Source organism: Amia ocellicauda, chromosome 2, assembly GCF_036373705.1.
Source record: "Amia ocellicauda isolate fAmiCal2 chromosome 2, fAmiCal2.hap1, whole genome shotgun sequence".
Lineage (NCBI taxonomy): Eukaryota > Metazoa > Chordata > Actinopteri > Amiiformes > Amiidae > Amia > Amia ocellicauda.
In genome coordinates this window covers 9,082,803-9,107,638 of record NC_089851.1, presented here as the reverse complement: position 1 = coordinate 9,107,638, position 24,836 = coordinate 9,082,803, and the positions used below count along the sequence as shown (strand labels likewise).

General features: G+C 41.3%; 2 protein-coding genes across 2 annotated transcripts in view; both read right to left on the bottom strand.

Annotated features, from left to right (window-relative positions):
* The window catches only part of LOC136763613 (enhancer of polycomb homolog 1), a 54,851-nt gene extending 46,845 nt beyond the window's left edge, over window positions 1–8,006 (bottom strand). The window contains exon 1 of the mRNA XM_066717756.1: window positions 7,719–8,006. The gene's annotated coding sequence lies outside the window, so the exon portion shown is untranslated. The remainder of the gene's footprint in view (window positions 1–7,718) is intronic.
* Window positions 8,007–14,615: 6,609 nt separating this feature from the next.
* LOC136763602 (integrin beta-1) lies at window positions 14,616–24,570 on the bottom strand. Its single transcript, XM_066717724.1, has 16 exons — window positions 24,503–24,570; window positions 24,073–24,142; window positions 23,485–23,570; window positions 22,549–22,765; window positions 22,092–22,262; window positions 21,220–21,458; window positions 20,754–20,909; window positions 20,183–20,278; window positions 19,809–19,898; window positions 19,209–19,349; window positions 18,879–19,081; window positions 18,522–18,763; window positions 18,015–18,237; window positions 17,555–17,790; window positions 15,804–15,970; window positions 14,616–15,306 (listed from the first exon to the last, which is right to left on the bottom strand). Exons 2-16 carry the CDS (start codon window positions 24,140–24,142, stop codon window positions 15,241–15,243), a joined length of 2,403 nt encoding a protein of 800 aa, XP_066573821.1. The 5' UTR covers window positions 24,503–24,570; the 3' UTR covers window positions 14,616–15,240.
* Between the last annotated feature and the right edge of the window lie 266 nt (window positions 24,571–24,836).

Below are 24,836 nucleotides of genomic sequence, written 5' to 3'. Positions count from 1 at the left end.
AAGATCCATTACTATTCCCTGTTGTCTAAACACTTAGGTTGTTAATGCATGACTGTCTGCAGATCGCCTTCACGCATCCCTACATCTATTCATAGAATGGCTTTAATTGGCCAAGACTGTAATTATCATAATTCATGTTATCACAACAAGAACTTAATACAAGTGTGGTATATTCACCACCACCCCACCCCATACAAATAACATTTTCCTTGACAAAGAAAAGATCATGTCCTCCCACAGAGCGAAGATGACTTGCAATTATTTTATTTTTTCCTGAACACTTCAAAATGTACCTTTGGAGAGCTTTAAATCCTACCCTGCTCCAGAAATGAATGTCCAAATGCCCCAAATTGTTTCAGTGAGTTCCAGCTGATCCTCTTCAGTATTCAAAAAACAAAGCAATTTACATTTTCATGCAAGTCAGTGCCTGGTAGCTAAAAGCCAATTACTAACAACTTTGACTGTACTAGAGAAGACGTCCCATTTCTATACTCTAACATCATTACTGGCTATCATGTGTGAACTGAAGAGACAGTTTTATTTCTGGGGGGGGTCTGCTCTTCAAATCTTCTTTTTGAATCTTCAAAACTGTATTCAATTTAGAATAAAATATCACAATGTATCTTGATTATTTCTTAGCAGACACTCTCCTACAGGTCAAATGCCTTATATGGTCTCATTTTTCTTTAGGTATTTAAAAGGTCCTCCCACACCAACAAAAACAAAACAAATATGTCGTTACCTGGTTTTAAAATCTGCTTACATTTTAGGTTGCCTGTCACAGAAAAACCTAAATAAGTGTCCCAGCTGTGGGTATGAAAGTACAGTCTCAACAAGCCTTTGCATGTCTTTTGAATTTACTGGCATGCTTCTCTTCCAGATTAGGAGCAGAATCTCATCTGAATTTAATTGTGTGGATTTTCAAATCACTGAGACACAGTGAAACATATATTTTGCAATTGCATGATTCAAAGCCAAGTTAGTTTTAAAAACAGAAACGACCTAAGAATACAGCGATCTGAGCTTTTCACCTTTTTGATCTAAGGCTGAAACTTTTTTTTATGTGACCAATGATGACACCCTTTCAAAATTATCTTCGTTCAATATGGTTTCATTTGAAAATGAAAAAGAAATTACAGAAGATTGTTTTTACACACATGTTCATATGAATCAGAAACTCCAGGTCCCTCTCAAAAGTTAAAGCAGGTTTGTCACAGCTTCCAATTAATGGTATCTTTTGAGCAAAGCATAGTTTAAAATAACATGTCAGTTTCAGTCTGTTTCTTCCTCATTACACTCTGTGCTCCTGGGTTCTGCTGCCTGGTGACAAATACAGATTTACTTGGCTAACTGTTTATTTTTCAGCAACCATGAAGATGCAGGGCTTGGATATGCCATGGATAAATTGGTTCAAGTGTAGCAAACTGTGATTTAACAAGAAGCACAGGGCAGGGGGAGTGTGGCTCTTACAAGACAGTCCACTCTGGGGATTTGCACTTTCTTCGCCCCAGATACTCAAAGATCAAACCTGTAATTAAATACTTAGCGAGAACAAAGGCCTGCAACAACACAGGACTAAGAGCAACATTTGGTACCAAGTGAAATGCAGATGTGCGGGTATATTTGATTATCTGCCACCACAAAAGCCAGTTAGCCATCTCCAACCTTGGGATTAGCAGGCTAAAAACAGGAGGCCTACTTCTTCCCTGAAGTTTATGATCAGGTTAATATATTTTAAATACAATATAAAATACAATCACAGCCCAAGTACCAATTTCCCCAAAATAACCACCATCTTCAGATGCAAATTATAGAGGAAACCCTCATGTATTTTGTATTACAATCTGCTGGTGCCTACCACCAGCTAGGCCAATTCAATTGCTTAGATTTTCAAAATGCACTGAAGCATTTAAGCTGCAGGAGTCTTTACAGATCCCGAATGTACAATCTATATTTCAGTAAACACAATTTCAGAACTAGCAGCAGCTCATTGTACTTGTACGTTTGACGCCGACTTTTATGTTTAAGCGATTTTACTAAGCGCGGTAGTGGATTCTTGGAAAAGAATGGAAAAAGTACAGGGTCAACAAGAATAAGTATTATACCAATTTGCAATGCCTTTTATACCAGAGGCTCAGTTCATATTTGACAAGGCCTTCATATGCTTGTACAACCCAAACTGTTTTATAACCCCACACAGGCAACAGGCCCCTGAGGTACCAAAGGAAACAATGAGGTAGCAGTAAGCTTAATGCACTTGTAACACAGAGTATAAACCCTAGCCAAGACAGTACAACACTGCTGAAAAACACTGTCTCATCTCTGGAGTCATTCAAGCTGCATTGGTTCAGATCAGTAATACAGTTGGTAAATAAGCCCTTCCCAACTGATCATAATTTGGTTCATTACTGGCCAAGGTCAAAACTGATTGAACATCTAAAAAATATTTTTGTCAATGCAGGAAAAATGTAGTGCTTCAGGGCAAGAACGTGGATACATTTGTCCCAGTCAAACAGAATTTAATTAACTGAATTATAAGGCTATGTTGTATTTGACAGATGGCAATGAGCACCATTTCAAGGCATGGCACCGTGTGCAAAAGACTCGAACAACAGGCAAGTAGTGCATTTATTTCCTCCCACAAAAGAGAAGCCAGAAGAAGATTCAATCACAGGGGAGAAATGTGTCTTTCCTCTGTGATGGTCCCCCCAGGTGCATCAGCACAGCTGTGCATAGCGAGAGACCAACAACATCCGAGAGCTGATTCAGTGTAGATAGGCCCCCCATACACAGTCAAAGGAAGTAGTATATTCCCTCTTACACTAAAACTGAATTACAGAATATGGAGTGTAATTAAGGTCAGACCTTAATTTCAAGAAAAATACATACATTTATAAATTATATACTCATTAAATTCAGTACTAATGCATCTTGCTCAGATTTGTATTCTTCCCCAACCTAAAGTAGAGCCCCGGTTTACGTACATTTTGGCATACCACATGCCATGGATTTGTGTACTGGTATTCTGGCTATTAAGGCAACATTGGATTGTTTTCTCATTAACTCCACTTCCTGATCAATCATTCTTCATGTCCTTTATGACTATTAACACCAGATTTTCAAACTATTTCAGATTTTCAGATCTCAAACTATTAAGAGTTGGTGCTTTTTACTGCGTCTACAAGATCTCGGTCAGGTCCCAGTTTTAACTGTTCACTTGTTAGTCTAAATAATTGATCTTGCTGCATTTTCACTGTATTGCTTTGTATAAAATGCACTTTATGCGTAAGCTTCTTTACTTACTCTTTAGGCTTCCCCATTGTGAAAGTAATAAGCATGTTTTGAACAATCTTCTGGCTTGGAATTAAGCTCTATGATATTCTGTAACTATTTATAGGAGTTAACTGGATAATTAGGGGTTTGCATCAGTGATATTTTGCAGGGGTCAACTGTGACTGTACTTTTGTTTATGCATATTATTAGTGTTAAAGCAGTTTGTATATTTAAAGAATTATGTTGCCGTGTTTATTTTTAAATGCAATATTAGAAATCTCAGAATAAGATTACTAAACTGTCTCCGTTTCCATGCAGATGGATGAATGTTTCCTCTTTCAGGGCTATGTATTTTTACCGTGACATGAAGATTTTCTTGATGAATATTAAAAAATTCTGTATTTGGATATTTCATTGCCAGGCCTGTGCTCGATTAGTTGTCCCTGAACATTACAATCCATGAGCTCGGAATCAATTGCTGCGATATGGCAATAAAGGTTCTTGTTTTCCTTTGTTTTGCTAGTTTCGTCCTTGCCATATCTTCGGCCGAGTGAAAAGCTATAAAGGGGAACTCCACCGAAAAAACATTTTCTCAGGTTATTCAATAAGTAGACGCATTCTGTGGAGTGTGTTATTCGAGTCCAGCTCATTCTATGTACCAGACATTAGAGATTAAAAATTATGCTGTGATGTCACGGGGGTGCAAACACTGGATCTGCTTTGCTGGAAGTCAATGGAGAAAATCATTACAAAAAATAGCATTTTATGCACGTTCGATGGCCCCATCACCTGTTTTTTTACCCTGAAAGATCCATCAGTTTGTAGTCATGAAAAGTGTATTTCACCCCCCAGAACTGTGGCCATTATTTTACATGATTATTTTATTCCAGGCACTGCCGTGTAGGATACAGCATTCTCCAAAGGGGAGAACACTGGTACATAGAATGAGCTGGACATGAAAAACTCACTCCACGGAACACGTTTCTACTTATAGAATAACCTGAGAAAATATGGATTTTCGGTGGAGTTCCCCTTTAATCAGATGAAGTCATTATCACGGCACATAAGAGCTTTGACGTTGGAGTTAGCTGTGAATTTGTCTTTCCCATTCCCACACAGCCTTAGTACACTACAGGAATATACATCAACATTGACTGACATTATCAATAACTTAACACTTACACAGACCATTTATTAGGCGATCTATATACCCTTAGAGTACATTATTTATGTTAATGTCCGATACAGATATCACAACTGATCTGATCAGCTGTGGAGATTGAGGGGTATACTAAGGTAGGGTGAAGGTTTTTAACAGACCCATTAGATTTGGTGTGTGCGTGTGGGGGGGTTGTAGGATGTGGGTGAAATACAAAGTCTACAGATTTACTCAGCACTGATATTTCAAGGCTTCTTCTAGATCTGTGGATTTTAGGTTGGCTTTATTCTCATGCATTAGAGGAAACGCAGTCCATGTTTTAATGTCAAGGCATTAACTTCTACCTTGGCATTAGACCTCTCTGCTCTGTCCTGGGAACGGGCACGGCTAGTTCTCTCTCCACGGGCACGGACACTCCAGCATACCCCGGACCCGCGCATTAGCCCAGCCCCTCCCGCAATATTCATCTAGAGTGCTCCTGCATAAGCAGATGCAAACCGATGGTACCGTAGACTCCCTGCGGCTGCCAAGACCTGTTTCTTCACTGGCTGCAGTGAGCTGGACAGGTTGGCAGACTCTGTAAAAGGATCCTTCTTCTCCCTTCCCCAGAGAGGTGGCGGCGAAAGGCAGGATTGTACCTTTGAATTGATAAAATTGGAACATAACCTGCAAAAATCAACAACTGGAGACGCCAGCAACATATTTAGGGGAAGACTCAATGGGCCTTTAGTTTGTCCCGCCCTAATCTGCCATTCTTTTTGGCACGTCTACGGCTCTACCAGTGGGCTTCCTGTCCTGACACAATAATTTCATGGTGCCCTTCAATGCATGGAAGCTCTAGACACAAAGGCACAAAGGCAGACCATTATGTGGATTTTTCCTTTATGGGGGGGGGGGGGGGGGAATGGAGGATTTGGTGGTCTGGAGTCATAGTGTATTGGCATTTGTATTGCTTCCTCTATACTTGGATCTATATAAATGCAAAAAAGGTAAAGCAAGGCCCCCCCCTACCTACCTACAACAGTTAATTAAACCCTAAATTGACAGGGAAATATGCCTACACTGGATCCAAACATTTGGCTACAGAGCAAAAATATTTTAGCACATTGCACTCATTCCTAATAAAAAACACACTCTTAAGCATATCTAGTTAAATGTATGCATTAACTCTACTCAAGTTCAAATACGACATTCCCTCGTGTTCTGGCTTGCGCTTGTATCCATGGGATAAAATAGCTTGATGGATTTTAAACGGCAATCAAAAAATCAGCCATGTCCGCCACTTGTTACCTCAAACCCAGAGCATCTCTCAATCACGGTTTACACTGGACGAAGTCAGAGGCCGGGAAACACTATTCACACATTCATTATTATTATTTGTAATCCTCAGCTTACACCTGGCACTTTGTTTTTTGCGCATACCACAGACAAACATGACAATGCTCACCGTAGGATAAATATTTATTAAGCAGGGGGCTACTTCTGGGCTTTAAGCAGGTATGCATATCTTAACAGAGATACCATATGACATTTTAACAAATTACCAATACAGACATGCATTTTACACTGCTCCTTTCTCATAGATGTAGGTTTGTTTTAGTCAAAGGGATTTTTGTTTGTTTGTTTTTTTAATTAAGTTTAGACAACACACACATATATACCTATATAAATCTGCATTACCAGTGCCCTCCACCCTATCCCCCTCCCACAGAGTTAACAAAGCCATACCCTCCCAATCTACCTGGAAAAATGAAAAAAAAAAAAAGAATTGCATACATTTTTCATCAGCCAATTCAGAAATGCACCCCCCCCCCCCCAAACATCAAATAAATCCAAAGATAAGGAACAAAAGGGTGTTGAATTCTCCCCCGTCCTTATCAAACAAAATTAGGTCAGATTGGAGGAATGCAGGAGGGCTACAGCCAATACCGAGTGGAGGATGCACTGAACATAAAAGAAAGGGCATGTCCACTGCCAGAGGAAAACTGGACACCACAAGGTGTGCTGAGGAAAAGCCATGCGAAACCAACAGCATCTGTGGTTTGTCATGACTTTAGCTTCTCTCAGACAGAGCACAGAAAAAAGGCACAAACAACCAGTAAGACAAAGACCAGGCTTTCAGAGGGGAGAACTGAGAGGTGGCAAAATGTGCCTTAAAACGCAGACAAATGCCATATTACTAACGAGGTGGCCAAGTCCAGTTGTCAATAGCACACGTTTCCCCTTGAGACCTACGGTTTGCAAGAAAGGGAAACTGATCAACAGATACAGTATTTTGGATAGGCGGGGCTACAGTGTATCAACTGCAATTAGATCACAGGCGGCCGAGGTGCCTTGGGGCATCCCCACAATGATTTCAGAGCAAAAACAAAGACGAGCAGCTACAGCCTACACACATCATCCGTCTCCGCCCCAGCACAAAAATCAACTGTGCACAATGCCATCGTCCCGCTTTTCCCGTCTTTCATTAAAATTGACAAATTAAAGCTCCTAGACCGGAGAGCCCCACAGCGCCACCATCACACATCGATGCGAACAAAAAGCTGATCTCCCACCGTGCGCAAAAGCCCCCCAAACCCCCCAAATGAGACGGCAGGACACCCTACCGACCCAGCCTGGGGGGGAAACGACACCCTGCCCATCTGCACGCAAATACTCATCAAATGCAGCCGCGATCAAATTAAAAGTATCTGCTGGAGCCGTGCATTATCGCAGACAGCCACCATCATAACTTAATAGCAGCCGTGCTAAATATGTCAACCTCCACCTTTACACGGGCAAGGACAGTTTCCCTCTCCCACAAACACGGACATTGCTCTTCCCTTTCTTTTCCAGCAGGTCGAGGGAAAACTGCACGCAGATCGGGGGGATGACGGACCTTTCTGGGGAATGCACATTACTTATATGTGAAACCGTGCAACGTACGCATTTTGCGTTGCAGGCATTTCTCTCCATCTGAGAGAGAGAGAGAGAGAGAGAGAGGGGGGGGGGGGAAAGTCCAACAAGATGGATTGAAGTTTGTCGTTTTCGTGCTACTGAAACAGCAGCAACATTAAAAAAAAAAAAAAAAACTCTCAATGGGTATCTGTGGATATGCGAAAAGAGCAAGGCGAGGGACTTTGCTGTAACATTTGCCAGAAATCAGGGATTGACGCGACACCATGGGCGGAATTGACACGGCGAGGCAGAGGAGACGCTCGTTTTCAGGCATTAAAACACAATTAGCATCATCACCCCGCAAACGCACAACACACTCCACAAATGCGCGAATAAAAGACAAACTTACCCGCCAGGCAGCCAGGGTGGGTGATGGCAATCCTGCCCGGCACGATCCCCCACAGATACGAGGCATAGTTGGTGTTTAGCAAACAACAAACGCCATGCAGCAAAATGATTGTCAAACATGTTCTCTATTTGTTCCCCTCCGGTGGCTCTCCGGCGTCCTGTGATAAGGGATCGCTTTCGCAGTGCCGAGCGGGTATGGAGATCAGGAGAGAGAGAGAGGGAGAGAGGGAGAGAGGGGGGGAAAGGAAAAAAACACCAGAGCGTTATTTGAAGAAGATTAAAAGCTGCCCAAGCCAGAGCAGACTCCGGTATGGGGTTAACAACTTTGCAATGGCACGCAGGCGCGCTGTGATTGGCCGGCGAGTGGCACCAATCACCTGTGGAGAGCCGGGCTGGTGAGCTCACGGCTCGGCGCAGAAAGTTCCCCAGCGCGGCGCACATGGCACTGGGCGGCGGGGGCACCTGGGCACCGGTGGAGAGAGCCCCCACGGGCAATGGCCATCTTGAAGTGTGCCTGTCTGTGCAGATAGCGCCTGTTGGAAATGATCGTATTTCCTGACTGTTTGGAACACAAACGTGTCTGGACATTTAAGGAATCGATCATCAGTGTACAACAGTGTTTTTGACCAATGTGTTTGGCAGTTGCTGAAATTAAAATACCACCGGCCTGATAGTACAGTAATGTATTTCTAAACAGAGGAAAAACAGCATGAGTGACATTGTTGAAAGAGTGGCCATGTTAAAATGGCAATGGGCCGGGCACAAGGCTGGAAGAACTGATCAGAGATGGACAAGGGGGGCAACTGAATGGATCCCCAAGAGCTGGAAAAAAGACAGAACCACGTAGAAGATGGGAAGATGAAATCATACACTTTGCAGGCGTGACATGGAAAAGAGAAAGTTGTAGATAGACGCAAGTGGAATCATCTTGGGGAGCCTTCATCCAGCAGTTGGCATAGGGTGATGGTGATGGTGTATATATATATATAAAACAGTGTCAGTGTTGATGCACTGACAGAAATGTTGAATGCAAGTAAGCACAATTACCTGATGAAATCTCAGGCACAGATCTTGTTTGACTAGGAACTGGATGATTTAGGGAGGCCTGTGTGTGTGGTGGGGGTTATTTACATAATAATTATAATTATAAAAAAACACTTTCACAGAGGTTGCAGTTTCCAGCCATTCCTGCAACACCTAAGTTACATTAACTAGAGCAGAGCAACCGTGTCTGCTGTTAACACCTCGTTCTGAAGTCACAAAATAACTATATGCACATGGTAATTGTGTGTGTTTATAAGTGAGTTGGAAAACAAAACAAAATTATAGTCTGATTAACATTTTACATCTGTTCTCTTATATCAAATGTAATACTGAATTACATTTCAGCTTTATTGGAGACGCCCTTAATTTTCAAGAGACCAAGTTAAGATCGATGACGGGCATCACATCCATATTGTCAATATCGAGACATGGCACACGTCAATCAGACAGCACCTGTACAATCGGTGGTAGTCCAGGAAATCTATATATGTTTACAAGGACTTTAGTAATATGTCATTAGCAGTAAATAATGAAAAGCAAAATCGGTATTGGGGACGAGGAAATGAAATACTACCCTGAATTCTCTCCACTGTATAGTGCCTTAGGAAATACACTAGCTCAACGATAGAAGTTACAAAGCCCAAGTTGCAAGTTTATTTTGTATTGCAAGTATGATAGCTGCACTGTACTGAAAACAAATTAATTGGCAGTATAGGTGTTATATATTGTTGCTTTTTATGATTAACTAAATTCCAGACTAAGATTCCAGATTCCTGGCCTGCATAGTGTCAGTATGAAAGTGCCAATATCTGAGCAGGATTGATTTAATAATAATGTTTTAATTATGTACAAAAACATAGGGATATTTTCAGCATTCATTTATTATTTTTAATGTCAGGATCATGGATGGTTATTGCTCCACATGTTGAGTTAATTTGTGACTTTCACAGATTTAAGTGTTTATAACTTGTACACATACCTACACAACAGTCTACAGCAGTATATCTGAGTTAACTAACAGGCCTTGAAGTGACATATTTGAAAAAAGAAAAGAAAAAAGTGTGAGTGGAGATCCAGATGGTGATGTCGATGGTGACTGCAAATCGAAATGAGAGTTCGCACTCGAATCAATCCAGAGTACAAGAGAATCTTTCAATATTAATTTCCTTTTAGGCTGATCTGTTATTAGCATCAATGAAACCATGAAATAAGTGAGACAAAATCTAATAAATTGAGGAGCAGTAGAAACAAACAAACATATGGGAAAGTATTCCCTTTTTTAAGCTGTGTGGTATTCTGAAGGATCCTTGAGATTCATTAGGCTTTTCAATTAAATTTAATTTCCTAAGAGGTTCGACGTATCCACAGACTCTGAAACATAAAAAGGGTAACAAGCCTGACATTGTCCTATTATCTCAGACTATGAAGATGATCAGATCTTTGCAAAATAAGGAGGGGGGGGGGGGTCAGGTCGGTGGCACACCACAGGACCAATCTGTTCTCTGTTTTCTAATTTTAACAAATAATCCAAAGACAAAGAGTAGGTGGAAAAAAATGTATAATTTTGCTGTCAGTTGAATCTAGTCTTGAATTGGGTAAGAATTAAATCTATAATAGCTTATGTAATCGTATTCAAGGGCATAATAAAAAAATAATCCACCTCCCCCGCCCCAATCCTCTGTACTGATGGGCACAGTACCTTCACTCGAGGATTTGAGTGCCCATCTTAGACGAGAGTGAAAGAAGTTATTGCAAGTCTGATAGCACTGCACTGAATAAAAAATGATTTTTCCATGTTAGTTTTATACACAATGCTGCTGCTATTTATGATGAACTAAATTCCAGACAAACACATTCCTGTATCCAGTGTGCCTGCACTGCTTTGTGTCTGCTGAAGTACTAATATCTGAGCAGGCCCGGGTTTTTTAAGGGATGCTAACATAATCATAAAACCTTACTTTCTATGGGTTTTGTTCCTTCCTGCTTCTTTAAGGTGCCAAATTCTACGCACGAATGTAACTAGCATTGCTTTGAATTTGGTTTATGTCTCCATCTGCCTTAATGTGCCTTCAGCATGTTGTATTTATTATCAACAAGGAAATAAAACCAATCACCTTGAGCTGTGTAGGAAGCATATCCACACTTCACTGGAGGCATTGCTCGTTCCTCCCTTAGGAGCCGATTCCCTGCTTGTTTCTCAGCCCGTGAATCTGGAAACAAAAGCCCATCCTGCTGATGGATGTCCTATCTCCCCTTTTCTAAAAGTGTTGAATTCGTATCCCATACCCATAACTTAAAAAAACCTAGAAACCTAGAAACCTGTTTACCTAGGATGGGAAAAAAAAATGGAAAGAGGGCTTGAATTCAGTCAGATATTGTGCAGAGAAAATTGTGCCGATGCACACAGTGTGCTGACAATAGAAGTTCCAATTTTATCTTACATTTTTATTCACCAGGACAAGCTAACAGCTGTTTTTGTCACCTTACTCCTGGAAGCACCACTAATGAAATCTTTTCAAAGGCCTGCCCATTCGCTATCAAAATAAAGGTCTCTCTCTCTCTCTCTCTCTACATATAAATATATATATATATATTTAGGCCTTGATTTTAATAAGTCCTCGTGCACTGGCTGTCTTGTCCTAAGGGGACCACAGTAATGGACTGGTTAGGGAAGGAATGATCTCATTACTGTTCGTTCTCTCTGGAGTTCTGGCTCCTGCTTTCTGCGGCCTGTCAGCTCAGTGTACACGCTCCTCCCCGGGAGAAAAACCTTCTTTCACTCTCTGGAAATAACTACTTTAACCAACAGCATATCTCTTGGCCAGCCAGAATGTCAACAGCAAGCAAAGTCATACACTTACACGAGGGCCTGTTTTCCCAGACACTGATAGTAAATATCTCAAAGGCTGTAATAACAGTCTCTCTCGCAGAAATCTGTTGATTACAGCACTACTACAATTATATTCAGTGTGAAGCTTGAGCACCGGCTGATATTGTTCAAGGAATTACTATTATTATGTTATATGATCAGGTGGAAGCATATTGCATGTGTCAGTACAATGTTCACCCATCAGCACGTGTAACTCATATGTGCAGTTATGTACATGTATGAAGTCTGACAAGTATAAATCTGCTTTAAGCATTTACTGGGTGTTTGGCGTTGTGTTTTATTAATTCATTATTATTATTATTGAGGACATTTATTTTGTAATAATTGTACTACTGTACTTTTATAACGCTTTGTTTCTTGTGTAAACGGCAAGTCACCCTGGATAAGGGAATCTGCCAATACATTTAAAAAATAAATAAATAATAATATATATATATATATAAATATGATTATTATTTATACAGGGGCCTGGGTTCAGCATCCCTATCTCTTTGAATAATACCATGTGTTTGAAGAAGGTAAAGAAAATCATAAGCAATGTGTTCCATTATAATGTAAGAGAAAATTAAATTAACCTGATGTTTTGCTGCATTTGTTTCACATGGATGTATTTTCTCTTCAAAGAGGAATAAACAGTGTTCGTGTTAAGGCTCCAATTCACCGGGAATAACCCCTGCCACCTACCTTAGGACACAAACATTATTGTTGCCCTTTATCTCTGTTCATGTATTGACTGTCATCGTGTGTTGCAGGAGTGCCTCCTCCTCTCTGTGTATTTTCAGCTGCTGTCTCTGCTCTGAAGAGCTCCTCTCCCCTCTCTAACTGCTGCTCTTCACAAAGACACCACTGATGTGACACAGCCTGTTCGCCTGATGGTGTCTTTTCACAGTCCTGGCACTTGCTCTTGTCTCCTACATCCCTGCTTCCTTCTACTCTCTTCTCATCAGGAGGGGGGAGGCGGCCGCAGGCGGGCAGACCAGAGATTGTCAGTACGGACAGTGTGGCTTCTGTGTGCCACCAATTAACTTCAACATCTGCAAACACATCCGTTACCGTAAGATCGACCTGCACACCGCTTGCTGTGAAATGCCACAACAAGGAATTGATCAATATCCAACAATTGTACCGATCTCTCCATAGTTTACAATTTGATGAGACAAACGAGCATTCAAGTTTCTGTATTAATGAATATTTTTCCAAATGACAGCAGATCTTGCAGGGGGCATATGGTGGATGCTTCCCTGAATGGGAACTGGGGTAAACTCTATCCACACCTCCCACACATACAAGCAATACTACCTGCTGCAGTAATCATGTTGTGGGACAGCAGAGAGAATCACTTGAGCTCTGTGGCCATTTGATTGTGTCAAAATCCATCACAGTAAATTGAGAGATTTGAACCTCAGTATAGTATTACATCAGAAGGCAACCTAATAGGAACCAGATCATAAATACCCAGAGGCCCTGTCTACCCATCTCAGTTTCCACCTTGGGGGCCAGCTACCCTGCCCCCAGCGAGAAGCCATTCGACACATACCATCTGCTCAGGAGGAGACAGGTTGGGATGCATGGGACCTTGTGTGCTCGGCTAATTTAGTTAGTGACCAAACATATGGGAAATCAGAGATATGCTCTTTATCTGTATTACTATTATTGTTATTCCTCCTAGTATTCAGACTCTGTTCAGACAGATTTGTACACCTGGTTGTAATGTTTAGAGTCCACAGCAGCCTGTATCATGCCTTTGTGCATGTGCAGCACATTGTATAAGAGATGTCACGTGATTCTGATGCAAACCTCATCCTTGTCTCCACCTTGTGGAATTGAATGGGATTGTCCTTTATTACTGCTTACTACTGGCAAAGATTCAAAACATGTTAGATAGCCATGTATATAAGTAAAAGTATATTCCAAAAATGAACTTAACTATGCAAAATGAGTCTACAACATCCCAGACACTAATCCAATCTCTAAACCCAATCCCATCTTTATTTCCCAACCTAATCACCCCCAATCCAATATTCAATCCAATCGAAATTCAATATTGTTTTCAGACAAGGGCTAGACTTGGTTGCGATTTCACAGTGAACCCAGACTTCCAGAAAGGTCAGGGTTATGCTTTAATGGGTCACCTAAGAAGATCAGCTGTGGAAGGACTGCACCCCTCAGTCCTTGATGTTGCCAAGTGACTTAAAAATCCAATTAGGACTAAAACATTATTATTCTTACTCTTACTGTATTTGGTTGCTTGAAATGAATATATTTTGTAACTACATCACACAGGATAAGGGTATCAGATAAACAGGCCTGGAATAAACAGGTGATTTGATATTTTATTAAAAAAAATTACTTCAGTTAAATCACTAAAACCTGGGATGGAATTAAAACCTGGAATTGCCTACTCCAAACTTTGTCCAGCATTACTTTAATCCCAAACTTAATCCTTCACCAACATGGTTTCTAACAAATTGTTAGGAGCAAACTCTAGCCCATGATATAGTTAAAGCATACATTGTACTTAAAATCTGCGTGGCAATTGATTCTTTAAAATAATCTGAGATCTGACAGATGTGTGTATATATATATATATATATATATATATATATATATATATATATATATATATATATATATTAATCAATGTTTTTAAAGAATATCATTTTGACTCTCAGAATGTGGGGAGGTTCTTATAGACACACACCAAGTAGACACATATAATTTGGTATTTTTCCAACACGCTTGACACAAGAATTGAACTTTCTAATTACAGCTACTAGAAAAGGGAGTGCGAGTATAAGAGATTGACAGGTCTCAAACTACACAATTACTGTTAAACTACCAACATTTTCCACGCTGATCTTAAAAATGACCCTGTCAGCAAAACAGAGGGAGGAGAAGCAAATACTGCTGATATCTGAATCCTCCTTCAGATCCGCAAAAGAGAAAATAAACAAACAAGCCACATGTGGAAAACCCCTTTATTTCTCTGTAAATTAGACTTTCTGTTTGGACTTAGTACCTCAAAGGAATCGTGCCTGTTATGTTTGTTTTTACAGAAAATGTAATTGTCGTTGGATGTAGCTATTTAGAGAATACTTCACAATGACATCACAATGCTTATTTCGTTAACAGGAGACTTTGCCTCCTGGAGAGACAGACGCTGTTTGAAAACGCCATCAGGTTATGACTCTTTTCCTGCTGAAATTATGTGACAAAAGAGAGTAACGCACTTTGCTCAGAATAACTCCAGCACTCTCCTTTGTGGGAAGCTTTGAAGAGGAAATGATCTGGACACTATCTAGTACAAAGCTTAGTGCCGGAGAAACAAGCTCAGAGTCTGTGGTCTGCTTCCAAATACTGTTATTCATTTGAAATCGATTTTTACTGTTTTCAGTCACAAGGAAAGAGAGTCTTTATTGTGACTTGAAAATGAAGGCAACAGATAAGTAAAACAAAGTGATGTCATAAAAAGGCACGTACACGGCATTTATAATTTTTTGTCCATGCGGTCCCATTTTACATAACAAAATACCCTTTTTCGTTTTGTTTCTTCAATGGATTTAAAATGTACAACATTGTGACAATACCATCACTGGGCCTTATATTTGGGATTGAGAACAGTTGTAACAGCACTCCTGTAGATTGGGTTGTCACCCTGAAATAAAATGAAAAGTCCGGTTACCATAAACACACCAAATAATCCAGAAACTATCCATAACCTTTACAACATAATGTATTCCATTGAGAGAAGTGACACTAAGACAGAAAGGCAAGAGTGAAACACAGTTAAACATTTGATCTTCAACATTTTCAGTCATTCAACTCAAAAGTTGCAGTTTGGTTAATTAATACCAGTTTCACTTCTGTGGTGCAGTTTTAAGCGTGAGAGTGACAGCTATTTGCTATTGGGTGTTTAGAAGCTGTTATGATCTAATACCAGAACTACAAAACCCATATAAACGACAGCCTTGTGTGACCTTTAACCATCTTTAACAACAGTACCGTAACAATCCACTACAACCAGACTATTATCTGTATTGAAATGTATAGATGGTTCTAGTTTTGATTCCTTATTCATAGATGCATGAGGGCACTATAAAAAAACACACACACTTTGAAAAGACACGTTTTGCATTTAAGCTGTTTACTCACCATATCCCACTTGGTGTCTACGATCTCTTTCTGGAACTTGGCAAACTCTCTCTTGTCGTGGATGGTAGTGACCAGTTTCCAGATGATGAGCAGGGCCACTCCAACGAGCACGATGGAGCCGCTCAGCACCCCGATGATGAGCAGGACATCTGGGCCCGAGGGACACTCTGCTGGCAGAGGCAGCCACACTGGTCAATACACTGCATGGATTCGTTAGAAACATTTCTTATTGTTCTATCTGTCTTCAAAGATACTAGACAGAAACTAGCTAGCTTACTAACTTGCCTTCTATAATGTGACGGTGTGCTTCTTTTATGTTTCGCGTTATGCTGCGGGGAAAAAAAAATAGATTTGAAGAATATACACCGATCAGCCATAACATTATGACCTCCTGCCTAATATTGTATAGGTGCCCCTTTTGCCGCCAAAACAGCCCAGACCCGTCGAGGCATGGACTCCACTAGACCTCTGAAGGTGTGCTGTTGTATCTGGCACCAAGACGTTAGCAGCAGATCCTTTAAGTCCTGTAAGTTGTGAGGTGTGGCTCCATGGATCGGACTTGTTTGTCCAGCACATCCCACAGATGCTCGATTGGATTGAGATCTGGGGAATTTGGAGACCAAGACAACACCTTGAACTCATTGTTGTGTTCCTCAAACCATTCCTGAACCATTTTTGCTTTGTGGCAGGGCGCAGTGGACAGGGGTCAGCATGGGCACCCTGACTGGTCCTTGGCTACGCAGCCCCATACGCAACAAACTGCGATGCACTGTGTGTTCTGACACCTTTCTATCAGAACCAGCATTCACTTTTTCAGCAGGTTCAGCTACAGTAGCTCGTCTGTTGGATCGGACACACGGGCCAGCCTTCGCTCCCCACGTGCATCAATGAGCCTTGGCCGCCCGTGACCCTGTCGCTGGTTCACCGCTTTTCCTTTTGATAGGTACTGACCACTGCAGACCGGGAACACCCCACAAGAGTGCAGTTCTGGAGATGCTCTGACCCAGTCGTCTAGCCATCACAATGTGGCCCTTGTCAAAGTCGCTCAGATCCTTACGCTTGCCCATTTTTCCTGCTTCTAACACATCAACTTTGAGGACAAAATGTTCACGTGCTGGTGGTCATAATGTTATGGCTGATCGGTGTATATACAGTCATAGACCAAACCTGTGTGTCTCCTTACACAAAACGCAAATAAACAAAACAACAACAAAAATATGTGTATATAGTGGCCAATATAAAAAACATGCACTTACCATCTTGTTTAAACAAAATATTGTTGACCTCAGATCTAGCCTTGCTTGAGGACTCATTTGGTTAATGTTTGCAAATTGTAAGCACTTCACTGAAATGCTTTTTGAGGTGGCAACACGAATACATATTTAACTACTTTTTTATCGCATTGCAAATTCTCTCTCAAAGCTTTATCCTGGCACAGTTTCTGTTAATGTGTAATCACAGTGTAAGAGGCCATGAATGCATTTTCTAATAAATAGGTGTAACGGGACTCATCGCTCATCGTGTACATGAGCTCGATACAGGTGACGTAACCCCTCGGTATAATCAGTACAGTGATAAACTTCCACATCTGAAGACCTGCTCTTTTATCGCTCTGCTGGGTGGAGCTGTGCATCGCGACGTTTTTCCTTTACCAGTGCCGACACGTACTGCAAGGTTCACTCACACCAAATAAGAAAGAGAAAAAATAAACAAACAAAATAAAAAAGTGAATGCACAAATCAGGCACGCACCTCGTTTTTTAGCGACATGAACCTGCGGGTGTTGGATTGTGTGCTCATCTTGATACACAAAGTGGACCCAGCAGCTGTCCTCGTCCTTCTCCCTGCACTTCTGTAGGCCACCGCTGTGGTGTGCTCGTGGCAGGTTGGCACTCTCCTGTACCAGGGTGATGTTCAAGTGACTGCATTGCCTCTCACAGTCCTCCTGCCTCAAGCCCCCGTTGAAGACCCTGCACAGAACACAATCCCTGTCGGGGTGGGGGACAAGGTATCACTGGGAGAGCTTTCAAAATGTGATGAATGAACAGGGTCTGAACAGCGTGATTGTCAAAGTGAAAATCAAACTGGAACAATCGTTTTTCTTTCTAGGCTGAATCAGTGATCAACAAAATAATAAATCATAAAGACAGATCAGGGCCAAGTCCCCATGCAGTGTCCAGGCAACGGAAGTAACTTAACACAGCGCCCCCACCTGTGTACAGCACACACATCTGAGCACGTGGGGCATATCTCACAGGTGGGCCCCTGGAATCGACTGTCGCTGCAGACGCACACCCCACAGGTGCAGTTCCCCCTGCCGTTGCACAGCTGGCCTGTCCTGGCCTGGCACGTGGCGGTGCTCAGAGGGCAATCGCAGGCGTCTCCAGCAAACCCTGGGAAGCACTTACACACGCCGCAATCGCACTGCCCTTGGCCTGAAAACCACAGAGTACGAGTGGGTCAGTGCATCATTTGTCTTGGCTTTGCATTGTACAGAATGACACGCCTGTCAGACCATTACTAAGCAAATGTTTCTACCTTGACCTATACCTACTAATACCTACAGACTTTATAACCTTTGCCAATAGTTAAACACCACTAGTGACATGATAAACCCTTGATTTGATTTTTAGCAGCAGCTGAATTATGTCTTTATTATGACTGCACGGCACAAAATGAACGAACAGGCCGACATTTAAACAACGCTCCTCGGTAATACCTCCACAGATCAAGCCCTGATGCTGGTCACATCTGAAGTTATCACATTCACAGTATTTGCCATAGTAGAGGTGGCTGGGATTTCTCCTGCTCTTGTGGCACACACAGCGGCCGCACACACACTCCCCGTTCGAGCTGCAGGTCTCTGAGCCGTTGTCCTTCCTGCAGGAGTCCAGCATATGGATGGCGTTGGCTTCATCGGTGTCGCACTCACAGAAGCTACCAACATGACCGGCGTTGCACCTTAAACCAAAATAATTAAACCGTAAGGGAATGCTTAACCACTGCTGAATCCCATACTTATCCTATTGTTAAGAAACATACCAATTCAAACTGAGATGGAGGGTGTGAAACCTACCTGCAGATCCCACATTCATAGGCCCCACTGCCATTATTACACTTGGGGCTGTGTGGAACTCTGTCCTTGTGACACTCGCACTGACAGATTGGCTTCAGGACAACTTCCACCTCCTCACTGAAACCCTGAGCTTTGAATGCGACTCGGAAGTCATCGGTACCTCTCGGACACTTGTGTGCAACAATGCTTATGGTAAATGTCACCTACACAGACACGCACAAAACGAATCGAGAGAAACAAACGTTCAGACACACCGGAGAATCGACAACAGGGTATGACAATCAGCAGAACAGGACAGTCCCGGGGTCGCGCAGTGGAGAAGGCACACACCTCGTCGCCGAATGAAATGTTGGCGCATTTCCGGCCCTCTTCCCCAGACCGGCTCCTGTTGTCTTTGCAGAGTGTGGTGTAACTGATCTGGAAACCCTCAGGTAATCTGCTGTTCTCCATGAGGATTTCTGATGTGAGGGCCTGGGGGAAGACCAGACCAGCAAACCAAAGTGAACTTATCAAAATAATTCACAGGGGCCACAAATTGCCTGCTTTTAGATATCATTCTAACTCGGTAATGGACTGTCATGATGTATACAGCTGTTCTGTGTAGAAATAATCATCACAGTTCCAAAAAAGGAGTACTTTAAAAACGCCCATCCAATCTACAAGAGTAAGGATTGTCAAAGCAGTATCATGAAATGAGACAGAAATAACTTGCTGTCTAAAAGCTGAATACAACAGTGGACTAAACAATTTGTCAATGTTTTCTGAAATTAGTCCCGGAGACTATATATATGTCTACTTTGTGCTTTATTGTCCTTCATCAAGTTACTAGACTGACAACATCCAAAACACAACTCAATTGCAGAGATTTATAATGCTTTGAGAATGAAATGACTGAAGCTCACAACTAGACAAGAGAAAGCATCCACTCACACTATAGGCATCAATGATCAGCTGCAGTACGTTATGGGAGTTGTTTGAGAGAATCCCGACTGCAGACTTTGGTAAGAGGTACTGCAAGCTCTGAAAAGAAGACAAATCAACTGAAACAAATGCACAAATATAGATGCAGCAGAGCATGTGTATGCCTACCTCAATTATGTGATGATCTGATTTCAAACAATTGTGTCAGGGGGTTTTGTTTTTACACCAAAATGACCAGTACAATTCACTAACTGTGAAAATACTGTATTGCTTTATTCTGGGTGGGCCAGAGGATAGTTAGCTTGAAGGGGAACCCCAGCCGGTCATCTCAAAGGCATGTCCTGCTCAAGTGTACCTCTGCTCGACTCATTTTTGACTCACACCTCATATACAGGCAGAACATCATGGGTTACGGCAAAGATGGTCTGAATGTTACTCTCACTTAACTTCTGGGCGAGATGACCGACAGACGGATAGTCCTGCGGAGTAAGACAGCACAGAAACATTATTTCCGAATGATCCCGAACGCCAACAGCACAGATACAATATATAATCAAGCACTTTTGCAGATAGACCTAATATATACGTAGTTAAGAATATACGTGGTTGTCATGAATGGAGTTTTTATAATACTGTCTAGCATCGGATTTGTGAACAGCTTTATTCTGGGTGGGCCAGAGGATAGTTAGCTTGACAGTGGAAGGTTAACTCCAGCCGGTTGTGTTTGCATGAGGGCTACCTCCTACACACACTGACAGAGCCAACGCACTTACCATTGTGCTGGCGACAACAGGGAGAAGCACAGTGGAATGGGCTAGTCTTGGAATCAAACTCTGCTCGTTAAGCCATCCAGCATCACAAAACTGTCTGCCTTTGAATATTTGCTTTGTTGTAATTCGCTATATGTTTTGTGCTGTGTGGACTGGTAGTTTGACATGATATTAGACCACCTACCCGATATGGACCCATCGTGTACATGTTGTTTTTCAGGTGACACTTTCCATCATTGGGCAAAACTATTCCACCCAGTTTTCCGTCTCCAGCGAAGTGGAAGCCAGCGTCGGTGGAGAACACCAACAGGCGGGTGACATTCCTCCAGCCAATGTCCTCCTGAAATGAGTACAATAAAATAACACAACAATATTCATCAAAACTCATCTGCGCATTATGCTATTCTATATTCTGTAGGGGCATCATGAGTACAGTCTGTCTATTCCACTTCCCCAAATCTAAATAAGTGTCTGGGAATCCACGCCAAGCAAACAAAACAACAAAACTGTGAGGATCTGAAAGGACAGAAATTCTGCTTTCCTTTGCGTTTGTTTTCCTTGTTTTGAGAGGGGGCAGTTCAAAGCACTCTTATATTGTCTCAGTTGGCTTGTGTTTGGGTGTTCATGGTGAGTGATCGATTGTTACTCACCTCACACACTGCTGCCTGCATCAAAGCATCGAAGCCTCCCTCAGGGGAGTCCAGGTTTCCTGAAATACGCTGCCTCCCCACCAGCTCATTGAAAAGACTTCCGTTCTCCGTCAGGCTGAGGACGTTTTGAAAGCTGAAGGGCCTCGCACAGGCCTCTTTCCTCTTGCACGGATTCTCCAGCATGTCTGTGGTGGTGCTGATGTAGGGCATCACAGTCTTGTCCACAAACGAACCGAACCCTACAAGGTGCAGAAGACATCTGTAGAGGTATTTTTCTTTCACAAACGCAGACGGAATCTGTGGTCAGGAATCGTTTATCGCAAGGCCTTTGGAGACGGTGTTCTCGGGCATGGTTCCCTAACTGTATTTAGATCATCTTTGGAAAACCATTTACACAAATAATTTGGTGTACAACAACCCCATATAAGGAAGCATTCCAGCAAAGCAAGATTGAACAAAAACAGTAATATTTCACAGATACACTTCTGCTTTTTCAGTCTAAGATTGATTATTGGGTCAGAAAGTATCATAAGTATATAGGGCAAAAGTCAAGGTTAATGAAATACCAATTTGGGCTTAAAAATAATAAACTGCTTATTGAATCAAGAGTGTATACAGGTCATCTTGTCAGTGGATTGAATGAAGTACTGCAGCTTTAATTTTGAGAGCCTTACAATATTTCACCTGGGAAGGATACATTACCATATTACGCAAGAGAAGGATTAAAGTGAAGGATTCTTAAGTCCTACACATCCACTTCAATCCTTTTGTCTCACCCTCCTTCAGGGACAAGTGACAGTCTGCTCAGCATCTTTGTTCACTTTCCAAATACCCCCTTGTCCAAAAGGAAACGAGAGAATGAAAATCCTCACCAATCCTAAAGTCATCTGTGATGTTCCTCATTTCACTCATCAGATCAGTGCCCAGCCTTTTAATATTAACCAAATCATCTTCCATGGAGTAGGAGAGGTCCATAAGGTAGTACAGGTCAATAGGATAATCCTCCACTCTTTTGAACTTCACCTCAAAGGTCTGGGGTTCCCCTGTGAATAGACACCAATATCTGAGTGCAGCTTTCTGCCATTAACATCAACAAAACACATCACCAGTCAGTTTTGTCTTCAATACATTGTGAAAGAGGACATACTTGTGTATCTGTACCATATACTTTAATATTGCTCTCATATCCTTCTTTTTGGCAGAGGATCCAATCTCCCGGTTAAAAACCACGAAAGATGCAACAACAGTGTAAAGAAACAACAATGGCCTACAATTTTTGTATTCTTTTGAATTTTGACAGGATGATATAGCTGCATGTTGTGTGCCTACCTATACGCAGGTTTAAGAGCAGTTTCTGGGGCTGTAGCTGTGTGATTTTGCGTGGCTTCGCCTCCTCCCCTCGGCGGCGAGCTGTGACATTGTCATTCTGCTGCACCACAGTGGAGCCCCTGGGGTTTTCAATCTGGGCCTCTGGGCAGCCCTTCTGCACAAGGCCCGGCACACTGTCACAGCGCCCGGACACCAGCAGCCCGGCTCCTGTGAAGTTCTTCACCGAACGCAAAGCAATAACCAATAACCCACACCGAGCAAATGTACAAACAGAAACATTGCACAGACAGGGAAAAGGCAAAAATGAATGTCAAAATCCATTTCCACATGTATGACACATGAAAGAAAAGGGAAACGAGTTTACAAACAATATGAAATATAACTGCTTAATTGCCTTTCAGTAAGCAGTTTATTCCAGCTCTTTCAAACTAACATTTGCACATACTGTAGAACTACTTTCCCTAGTGTATTATTACTCAGGTCATGAAATCTGTTCATGTATTTTCCTTCATACAACAACAGCACAGTTTACATGCCTGTTAAACAGAACAGTCGAGAAGCGCTCTCTCTGTGATGACGCATTGAAAATCCTTTGTGTCTGCTGTTTGAAATACATTAACATAAGCCATTGTTCCTTACATTAACCTCATCATCATTTGGGTTATTTATGCCCTACACTGTCATACCCCTTACTCTTGCACTTATACTACACATGTTGTACCAAGTTTAAAATATGAATCAGTTCACTTTTAGCCTTCACATCGTTTAGTTTTGAAATACAGATTGTATATATTTTTTGCAAGGAGCTGTAACTTCATTTCGTAAAAACACAGAGAACAGTTTCTGATTAGCACGATGATATCTATACATGCACTGCTGAATAATAAAAACATGTTTCTGTGAGCTCTGATATCATATGAATTTGGATTTGTGTACCTCCGCGGCACACCACGCACAGCTGGGTCCGGACGTGAGGCAATCCTTGCACGTTTCAGAACCAGAGGAACCACATTTGTGTTTCTCTGTAAGGACAGACAGAGCTCAGCTGGCACATCTAATGATATTTCACACACAAACAACCCTTAACCACATTTACTACTCTAGTGATGTACTGTGACACTGTTTAATTCAAACGTAATGGTTAGTGTTTTGTTGTTGTTGTGTTACATTGTTTTACTAATTCGTATCACTGTTCTGCATTTCATTCTGTATGTAAAGAGCTTTGATCTGTCCTGGGCCTAAAATGATATAAAAATGAAAATGTATTTTGTAATGTAATGTATTTTGTAAAATGTAATTTTGTTTATCTTCCTCTACTTCTTGTTATAATAAACATTATTCTACAGATACTAATTATATATGGCTAATGATAATAATACACACAAAGCAACAATTATCTAAATGAATAACATCTAAATGTAGTCTGTTCGGTTGTGTTTTTATTTTTAACTGGTCTCCACTATATTAATAAGGTTAATATTTAACTAGAGTTAGTAAATGCTATGATTTTAAAATACACTCTACCTTGATGTCCTTTCATCTGGTCCAACAAACAGCACATCAAAGACATAATTATTGGAAGTTTAAAATCCATCTGTAAAGAACAAATATAAAAATATAAATATTATGATTATTATTATTCCAACTAGCCTTTATTCGGGTACTGGTTATTTTCAAATAGGTCCCACGTTACAAATGTCCTGCTTAATATAAAGCTTTATCATTTATGATTTCTAGTACAGTGGAAGCTCTGATGAATGTGTAGTATATTTAATAAGTAGCATGGTATTTTAAAATTAAGAAGTGCAATAAAATATTTAAATAAAGGAATACACTTTTCCAGCTTGCATTATTGTACATTTATTTTTCTGGGGGAAATATTCTCAGTGTTATTTTTGTCTGCTACATTTCCATTTCAACAAAAAAGCGAATAAATCAATAAACATAAATTTACCTCAACAATCTGCTCCCTCTGCCAGCGCTTGTTGACAGTGAGGCACTCCGTCCAGCCCAGTAGCCCAGACTGCTTAAGGTCCAGCTCAGTGTGCTGTGTATCTAGTGAGAAAGAGAAACTACTGAGAAACTGAAGACGCTTTTTTTAACCCTCAAAATGCCAGTTTCTGCTCAAGATGCATCCTGAATATAGAGCTACATTTATGAAACCATTCGTTACAATGTCACCCAAACTGTCAATCTCATCTGTTGAATTACTTTTTTGGTGTATCTTTTAACATATGCAATTAATAGAACAATGAACGTTTATTTTGTATTAGTACTTTATAGCAAAG

What these genes read in the sequence shown, in the direction of transcription:
- LOC136763602 (XM_066717724.1), bottom strand. Translation starts at nt 24,142, where the DNA reads ATGGATTTTAAACTTCCAATAATTATGTCTTTGATGTGCTGTTTGTTG. An exon ending in TATGAATGTGGGATCTGCAG is followed by an intron (nt 18,764 to 18,878) that starts GTAGGTTTCACA and finishes TTTTGGTTTAAG; the next exon opens with GTGCAACGCCGGTCATGTTG. An exon ending in TAGACACCAAGTGGGATATG is followed by an intron (nt 15,307 to 15,803) that starts GTGAGTAAACAG and finishes ATTTTATTTCAG; the next exon opens with GGTGACAACCCAATCTACAG.